We start from the raw sequence: 9,319 nt of genomic DNA on the forward strand, positions 1-9,319 counted from the left end.
ATATATATATATATAAGAATATATGCAAGTCTAGAGAGAAGCAATATGTTCGTATTTTACGCTACAGGATACACGTATATTTACTTTTGAAAATGATACATTACAAAAAAGTTGGTTTCGATTTTCTTAATGGACATTTGGGTATTTAACAAATAATTTGTTCATTATAGTTCAGACTACTTAATCAAGTTCTTCTTCATTTCGATTTTCGTCCACCTATTCCTAATTGGCTAAGCTATAGTGGTTTCTGTTCCAAACTAGTGATCCTTAACTAGGTAGTCAAACAACTTTAAAGAGACAAGAAGTAAGAGAGCGAGAAACATGCCCACAAACAAAGAGGATCGGGCCGCTATGCACAAGATCGATACAAAGAGATTAGGAAGAACATGTGTCTTGAACATGTAATCAATACTGTGTAGGTAAGAAAATTTACCTTGGTCTGCTCCTGAGCTGATTGTCTTGTTGTGACAGTTTAAGATGCCGACTAGATATCATTCTATAAGCGATTATGAAAACCGAAAGCGCTCACAAAACCAAACAGACCCACCCCAAAAGGGGAAACATGGTGAGAAACATCAACAGGGGAGAAAGCAGCCCTGACAAAAGGCTGACTTCTGTGATCACCTCTTTGATAAAACCATTGAACTTGATGCTCGCTAGTCCGGTCACGACATAGACACAGGCAGCAATCAGAGAGGTCACCATGGTCTTGTAGTGTGTCTGAAATGGAGACTCTGGCTGTAGCTGAAGGAACGCAGCTGAAGCGCCAATGAGGGGCAAAACATTTGTATGCAATGTCCTCACCTCATCACCTTGTGTCCTGGATATTCGTTGGTCTCGATTTGATTACAAAACAGTCTCGATTGGATTACTAAATGCTCATACAATAGCATTAGAAGTTATTAAAACTACTACGGTAGGAATTGTACTTTTTCCACTGCTCACAGGTACTGTTGTTTTAACCGTTAAATTTACTTCTCAATGCTTTGTTTTATAAATAGGAGCAGCTTTATATTGTGTATTGCGAATTTTTAGCGCACATACTCATAGATCATACCATTGAAAAATTAGTCAGGCCGTTAAAACAGCAGTTCTTATATATACCTATAGTGAAGAAAGGCAGTTCCTACCATAGAAATTTCCTATAAGTTTAACAGTAATAACAATAAAACTCAAAACTTTTCTTAAACGAATTAAACTCGAATACCAACATGGCCACTACGCCAGATTCATTGTTTTGCATCTTCCCCTGAACGTGTAATTGAAGGGCGTCGCCACACAGGAATTAATAGCACCACCCAGATGGAACTTGGCTGTTAAATAAAACAGCCAAAAGTCATTTGAAACAATGTCTCATACATATTATAAGGCCACATATAAGACCCTAGCTATCTCTAAAATTCAGTTCAGACTCGCAACGTTTTGCAAAATGATATTTCTTTTTAGAGTAATCATAATTCTATTTATCTGAATAACATATTGAAAAATGACGACGCTCGCTAGCTATGATTGTTACATGTACAATTCTAAATAAAATTAAAAATAATCTTATTAATCAGTTGTCGCTCTAATAGTACCTCATTCCAAAATGAGGCTCTTGCATAAGTTGAGAGAGCTCTCCTGAATAGAACAAATTTCTTGGAGCCACTAACAAAAGTCTTACCAAAGCTTAGACCGTCACCAATAATTCCTTTAGTACCACCCAATTAAAAAACCTCAATTAATATTGGCATTGGCAAATATGAACTGAACTTAATCCCCAAAAAAAAATATCCTAAATAACCCAATAAAATAAAATAAAAAAGTCCCAAATCATTTATATCTCAAAGACAGAAATCAAAAATCATTTAATTATCTAAACCCCAATTTCCTAAAGCTATGAATGTTAATGATCAATCACCAAGATCGGCTAGCTGATAAGAATAATGAAAGAACCAAATAAACTTTATCACTCAATCCTCGCAATATGAAAGAACCAAATTAAGATCAAATCAACTGATCAACGCTGGCATGTCTCCACAACCATAACAATGATATACAAGCAAAGATTATTTTTTTTTAATAATAATAAAATAATAACAATAACAATAATAATAAGAAAAATAATAATAATAACAATAATAATAATAATAATAATAACAATAATAATAATAATAACAACAATAACAATAATAACAACAATAATAATAATAACAACAATAATAACCATAACAACAATAATAACAATAACAACAATAATAACAATAATAACAATAATAATAATAATAACAACAACAATAATAATAATAACAATAATAATAATAATAACAATAATAACAATAATAATAACAAAATAATAACAATAATAATAATAATAATAACAATAATAATAACAATAATTAATAATAATAATAACAATAATAATAACAATAATTAATAATAATAATAATAACAATAATTAATAATAATAATAATAACAATGATAATAACAATTATTAATAATAATAATAATAATAATAATTCCAAGTTCCAATATAGTAACCAAGTGATCAATATAGTAGTAAAAGCATCAACAGCTCAAATTAGGAGCAGAAAACGAAGAAAATGAGAAAGAAGTAAGCTGAAACAATGAAAATGAAATACCTCTGGGCGCTCTTGCAAGGACAACGATACTTGGATGACAAATGAGAAAATAGGGAAGAAAGAAAGGAAGATCTGGTTCTTGGTGGCTCTTGGGGCTGAGACCAGAGGAATGACAGTAAACTACACCAATTATTGTAAAATGCTTTGTCTCCGCACCTCGTTAGAAAAAGTTTTTTTTTTTTGTTCGTAATCTGCCTCAATAGGAGATACTTAGTTTCAGAATTCAAACTATAATTTGAATCATGATTCATAATTTATTACAGTATTTTCTCTTATAAAAAATACATATAAATCAAAAATAATTTTAATCACATGATTCTAATTTATGAACTAAACTCTCTTAAGACTCATTTTCTTTTTCTTTTCTTTTCTTTTTCTTTTTTTTGTTTTTGGGCTAACGTCGTGGAAGTGACGTTTTTTGCTAGAAATATCGTGGAAATTTACTTGCCCTTTGGACTTCCGCGTTCTTTTCTCAACCTAAAATAAACCTTTGAAGAAAAGAAAGTTATTTACATTAAATATGACAGACAAAAGAAAACCAAGAAAAAAAAAATCTAAAATGACAAGTTTGACTCCTTTTTTATCCCATTCAACCAAATGAAAAGAACCCACGTAGTACCTTATTACTTATTAGAATAACATTATGGAGAACCAATAGCGCTAAATATCACAAACAACTAGAAATTAGTGAACGATTAACCGAAAAAAAAAAACTAAAAATTAGTGAATTACTAGAAAAAAAAAACAATAAAATAAAAATTAATGAACTCACTTTTTAAATGCATTGATCTAATATTTTTACATTTTACTCTTAATTAATACCATTGCAACTAATATAGTTCTTTAATTAAAAGATATTAATTAAGTGTAAATGATAAAAAAAATTAAAACATGTGCATTCTAAAGAGTATTTGTCTCTTTTTTTTCATACTTTAAAATCTTCTTTTTAAGGAATTTGTGCCACAGGCTGCCCAAACTTTCTAACGTGTGACATTTGGATTTTCATTTTGAAAATTCACCCCTCTTTGTGCTACAAGTTTTTTAACAATTGGATCCCCTAATGACATGTTGTAATGAGAGACCTCCAATTTATTTGTCTTGTTGATAAATGAAATTGAAAATTTGGATGTGTACGAATATTAATGAATTTCAATAGTCGTATATCTTTTCTTTTCAGTTGAGGAATAATAGTAAAGAGAGATGGTTATAGTGCATCATTAAAAAAGCCCAAAAATTACTTCTTGCAACAAATGAGAAAACAAAAACAAAGGATTAAAAACAACTACAACCATATTACCCATGTTATTTTTTTAGTCAAAATAGTTAATGATTTAACTTTTTTTTAATTTTTTTTCTACTCCAACCATTAACTAAATGGTTAACTATTTTGATTAAAATATTTTCCACTAGTTAAATTAACTAACAAGAAATTACCAACTATTTATTCTTTTTTATTATTTTATTCTTTGATTAAAAAATATTTATATTTTAAACTCAACAAATATTAAAATAATCTATATTTAATTAAAATAAAGAGTATAGTTAGAATGATTTACTAAAAAGTTATTAATTAAAATAATTTTCTAAGTACTTTAATTAGAATTTAACTAAAATTTAGAGAGTTCTTGCTTCAACAAAAAACAAAAATACAAGAAATAATCGTCCAAAAATAATATTAAAATTTAATTTGCCGAAATTAAAAGTTCAAAAACTAAAATGTTACCATACTCATAGTTCAGCAACTAACGGCCAAAATACAATGTTTAGGTCTGAGTTCTCTCAACGACAACAAGGGCTAAAAGCAACACAACAACCCAACGAAACATAACATAAACTAAACCACACCCCGACCCCAACGACACATAACATAAGTTAAACGACATCACTAGACAGTGAACGCCAAAACAACGAACAATTGGGTAAGCATGGCCAGACGACGTAGAGTTAAAACAAAACAAAACAGAACAAAACAGTAGATCCCGCGTCAATGTGGGACCAATTTGGTGACTTTTTAAAAGAAAAATTCATGAACAGTTCTGGGCAGCAAAGAATCATATTTCAAGTGAGTTATTTTCTATTTTTTTATTTCTTTTTCATAGATGTTAATAAAAGGGAGTAGATGGCACCCCAATCTTATCATCAATTACTAAAATAAAAGGACAATGTTTGCAAACTTATACAAGGAATAGCATTTAACACTTAAACTTTGGCAAACTGATTTGTTCTCAGCACAACCAAAACTCAGGTCCAGTATATGGTCAATTTCTAATTTTGGTACATAGAACAGTTAAGAAATAAGAACCATTTCACTTCTCTTCATCTACTTCATGTATTTCTGCAGGAACTTCCTATGGAAGTCATTCCTGATGGTGTCATTGATGAAACGTTTCGGAGTCTTGGTTTCACCGCGAGCCTGGTTTTTGAATACCACATCATCATCCCATCTGAGCCAAGTGAAGAAAAGCAAGATGGTGGAATTAGGACAGACAGACAATTAAGAGTAAAAAACAAAGGTTGGTAAAGAAACTGATAGGCAAATGGCTTTTTAACCAACTCTAACCTTCTTTTCACATTAAAAGATGTTGGGTTATTAAGCAGTGGATTTCCTCTTAGAAGCTCAGCTTCCTTGACTTTAAGCTCTTCCTCCCGTTCTTGTCGTTCCTGTGCAGATGCATAAATCAAGTGTCAACGCAAATGAAGCCAAAAAATCATTGTTATCGTAATGATAAAATGCCGGCCTCTTTGTAGATAAACACCTAAGAGGTACGAGGCAGACTAACTTTGTTGGGGGCACAACATTCATCAACTAACTCTCATACACGATGAATTCAGGAAAACTAGATAATGCAAGAGTGAAGGAAAATTTCTATTTCATAGATTTGTCAAGGCCCAACGAGAATATCTTATGAGACGTTTAGTTCATAGATTAGAACCATGTGATTAGAACCATTTTTGATTTACGTGTATTTTTTGTGAGAGAAAATACTGTAGCGAACCACGAACCATGATTCAAATCAGGAAACGAATCTAGATACCAAACATCCCCTTAAGAATTACAAGTGTGAATCTTACCTTTCGTAGCTTCTCCTCTGCTCTTTCCTTCCTTATCTGTTCAAGCTCAGCCATCAGAGCTTCTGTGTCGTCCTCATCCTCATCATCATCATCATCATCGTCGCTATTCAAAAAAGAAAGATTATTTCAGCTTAATAGTGACAATAAACGCCCCAACGGTCAACATGTGAACCACTATTCCAGTAATCTCATAAACTAATGTACAAAGGGCTACATAAGCCAGGCTAATTTATAGTTGCAAGAAAATAACAAGCCAACAATTCCTGTTTACATCAAAAGCACCTCCGCCTAGGAAAAATGAGCTCAGAAATGCAAACAATTAAAGAAAAACAATTCCCCATCAACAACATGGAACTAGCTCACTAGACTCAGAAACATTAAAAATAAAGCGAAACAAGACAGCAAACAAATGGAGATAACCTAGATGGTTCCTGAAATCAATAAAAGAAGCCAGGAAAACAGCATATTTAAAAAAAAAAAAAAAAAAATCAAAACACAAGCATAATGCATCCATCATGTATCATAGATGAAGATGGTTACACTGAGAGAAAAAAAAAAAAAATCGCACTCATCTACCAAATGAAAAAGTTCACAACACAGTTGATTACAAGTAAACAAAAGATTCCAACTCAACAAAGAGTAGCTACCTCTCATCATAACTTTTGGCTTCCACATCAGAGTCATCAGCATCTACACTACGTGGTATGATGCGATCTTCAATGTCCCTCTTCGTCCCTATTGGAATAAATAAATTAGTCAATTGCCAACAGACTTGTAGTTTTAAACTGCTAAATACAGGAACTATAATTTCACCTTCCAACAGAAGATGGCTTCCCTTCCGTCTATCTCTGTCATCTGCAACAACATACAGTCCAATTCAATGTAAGCCAAAATCATAGAGAACAAAGTAGGATGGCACAACAGAGAGGAAATATGGATACTGCTCTTTGCAAGAGGAAAGGCAAGTTGAATATCTTACCATAAGACTTGTCCTTTGATGAGAAATGCCTTCGCTCACGCTCATCCAGCTCCTCACGGAGGTTCCTCTTCTGCAATTCATCTTGCGTGTCCTGCCCTTCTCTCCTATCATTTACAACACAATAATAAATAGCATGTTAAACTTGTAATCAAATAAGAAATATGAAAGAAAGAAAGATAGATAGAACTCCATATGCTAACAAGGATGACAAAGAACAAAGATCACTGATGTATTGTTGAGCAAAATAACGACATCAAAAGAGTACCTCTCAGAGTATCCCTTTGAAGAAGATTCATACATTGGAAATGCATAATACATTTTGCACAATGATAACATCTGGCTTTGTTCAAATTTTTATATCAACTTAAGTCGTACGATTGTTAGATTTTTCAAGTTTGATCCATGAGAACAATAATCTCAGCAGAGAGTTGATACATAAAGCTCGTTTTGGAAATTTAGATAATGAAATAAATACTCGTATTATCAGACAACTTTGTCAGGGAAAATTGATGTTTTACCTGGACTTTAAAGTCGTATGTGCAGCGAGATCCCTCGATGAGTACTTTTGTGAAGGGCCAAAAATCCGAGTACCGCCTTGCTCGTTTCCACCTTTAGCAGGAGCCCACGTTGGTCGAGCTGCAGTCGTCATACTTGCTCACTAGTCACTACTACCTCAATTACCTGAAACACCAATACACATTTTTTCAATCACCACAAACTATCATATGCACAGTAACTATATCGTCGAAATTAGAATGATCTTGTGTGACATTTAGAACGCCATACACACATAGTATTAGCTTGATCAGCTCATACGTCCAACAAAAGAAATGGGTTACAAAACACAACATCCGTTCTTCGGAATAAAAAATATATATATATGTGAAAAATTAAGAGCTCTAATTCAGGACCAACATATAAAAGAGATGCATAATAACAAATACTATCGAAAGAGTGAAATCAAAAGGTGAAAACATGAAGCGGAAGAGTTAAAAGCCAGGAGGTAGATAAAGAAATTATTGCCCTAAGATGAATATTACCTAGGATACAAATGCTTCAAAACCCACCACAATCTATAACCTCCACAATCTCTATATCTATAGAACTACCCATGTGTGACAAATTAGAGAAATTTAGAACCCCGTACATACAAAGTATTAACTTGATTAGCTCATTTTGTCCAGCAAAAACATGTCATAAATCACAAAATCCACTATTCGATACGCCCAAAAAAAAAAAAAAAGTGTTCCATCACAAATGCTTCAAAATCCACCATAAATCAGATATTATCTTGGTTAGCTCAAACTTCCTACAAAAAACATGCCATAAATTACTAAAAAAACAGAAAATCAAAAGGAGACTAATTAGAAATTACAAATGCATAAAGATTCACCGCCACAAAAAAAAAAAAAAAAACCCATGCGTCGAATTTAGAACCCAAAAAAGAAAACCAAAAAAGAAGACGGCTTGATACAAACGAAGAGCAAAAACGGACCACAAAACACCAAATCCATTCTTCGTTTAACGAAAAAACGAAAACAAACAAGAATAGGCATATCTACGAATATCAAGAACTCAAAAGGCAAAATTGATGAACCAGATGAGTAAGAAGGAGAGAAATTACTAACCCTAAACTCACAATTTCGCTATCGGACGGTGCTCGACGGCGGCGGAAGACGCTGTGGTCGGTGGATTGTTCGGGATTTGCTTATTGGGGTTTTCGAGACTTCGGTGAGCAATTTGGGAATTTTATTTTTGGGCCAAAAAAGACTCGCACAGATACGCGATAGAGTAAGAAAGAGAGGAGGGAAACGACAACTAAAATAATGTTTAGATGCGGAATGAAAGGTTATTTGCACATTTGCCCTTAAAATTTATAGTAGTTTGACAGGTTGCCATTTAAATTTTTAATTTTAGCAATTTATTCATTCAATTTACAAAACAGTTGTAAGGTGGCCCCATTTTGATAACGGTTATGTTAAATTAGTAACTAAAAAGCACATTTGACTAAGAGTTTCAACGTCATAATTTAAATTAAAACACAAATTTCTTAATTTTTCAACTTTCAATCGTTTAAATATGAAAAAAAAAAAAAAAAAACAGAGCAAAATTAAAAAGAAAATTGGGCATTTTGCAATTGTTTTGCAAGGTAGGTGACAAATTGTCAAAATTTAAGTTTTAGGGGGAAGTTAATAAATACTTATATGTTTAGTGGGTAAATGTGCAAAATAGTTCAAACTTAATCAAATCTCTATAAATTCACAAGGCAAACTTGCATAAACCCCATAATGAGATACCGACGTATAAACATCAACAAGATAAAAGGAATATTACAAGGGAAACGACAACTAAACTTTAAAAAAAAAAAAAGTAAAATTTAAACTAGAATTCAAATTTAAATTTTAAAAAATAAAATAAAAAAGAGCTACATGGAAATCAAAGGGCAAGACGAAAAAACATATAAACGAAAATAATGCAAATAAACGACGATAAAAATACATCCAACAATAAAAGGACGATAAATAATGCCTACAAGTTACAACAACCACTCGCAACAAAACGACATTGAAAGTGGCAAGCCATTAAAAAGAGAAAAAAATAAGAACATTTCGGTACCTTATAGCATGACACTTTTCCAATTTAGAT

General features: G+C 32.1%; 2 protein-coding genes across 5 annotated transcripts in view; both read right to left on the reverse strand.

The window, feature by feature from the left end:
- LOC21403109 overlaps window positions 1–2,887 on the reverse strand; it is a 22,062-nt gene extending 19,175 nt beyond the window's left edge. Inside the window, exons 1-4 of one of the 3 annotated variants that reach the window (XM_024170480.1) lie at window positions 2,623–2,887; window positions 1,578–1,690; window positions 1,212–1,313; window positions 434–820 (exon numbers count right to left, since the gene is read on the reverse strand). In XM_024170480.1, coding sequence (XP_024026248.1) covers window positions 434–495 — 62 coding nt within the window. In that variant the 5' untranslated portion in view covers window positions 496–820; window positions 1,212–1,313; window positions 1,578–1,690; window positions 2,623–2,887. Of the gene's footprint in view, window positions 1–433; window positions 994–1,211; window positions 1,314–1,577; window positions 1,691–2,622 lie in introns of those variants that run through there. The other 2 variants (XM_024170479.1, XM_024170481.1) reach the window with 2 other exon arrangements.
- A 1,780-nt stretch (window positions 2,888–4,667) lies between these two features.
- Window positions 4,668–8,454, reverse strand: LOC21403110 (protein CWC15 homolog). 2 transcript variants are annotated; one of them, XM_024170492.1, is made up of 8 exons: window positions 8,313–8,454; window positions 7,192–7,354; window positions 6,674–6,777; window positions 6,508–6,549; window positions 6,342–6,429; window positions 5,695–5,797; window positions 5,183–5,283; window positions 4,668–5,066 (listed from the first exon to the last, which is right to left on the reverse strand). In XM_024170492.1, the coding sequence occupies exons 2-8, from the start codon at window positions 7,320–7,322 to the stop codon at window positions 4,943–4,945; spliced, it is 693 nt and encodes a 230-aa protein (XP_024026260.1). In that variant the 5' UTR covers window positions 7,323–7,354; window positions 8,313–8,454; the 3' UTR covers window positions 4,668–4,942. The 2 variants fall into 2 exon arrangements, with proteins under 2 accessions (XP_024026260.1, XP_010103950.1); XM_010105648.2 differs by having other exon boundaries at window positions 8,302–8,454.
- Window positions 8,455–9,319: the final 865 nt, after the last annotated feature.

This window comes from Morus notabilis, unplaced genomic scaffold (assembly GCF_000414095.1).
Source record: "Morus notabilis unplaced genomic scaffold, ASM41409v2 Scaffold1333, whole genome shotgun sequence".
In the NCBI taxonomy this organism is placed as follows: Eukaryota; Viridiplantae; Streptophyta; class Magnoliopsida; order Rosales; family Moraceae; genus Morus; species Morus notabilis.

What these genes read in the sequence shown, in the direction of transcription:
- LOC21403110 (XM_024170492.1), bottom strand. Translation starts at nt 7,322, where the DNA reads ATGACGACTGCAGCTCGACCAACGTGGGCTCCTGCTAAAGGTGGAAAC. An exon ending in CATACGACTTTAAAGTCCAG is followed by an intron (nt 6,778 to 7,191) that starts GTAAAACATCAA and finishes TGTAAATGATAG; the next exon opens with GAGAGAAGGGCAGGACACGC. An exon ending in CAGAGGAGAAGCTACGAAAG is followed by an intron (nt 5,284 to 5,694) that starts GTAAGATTCACA and finishes GCATCTGCACAG; the next exon opens with GAACGACAAGAACGGGAGGA.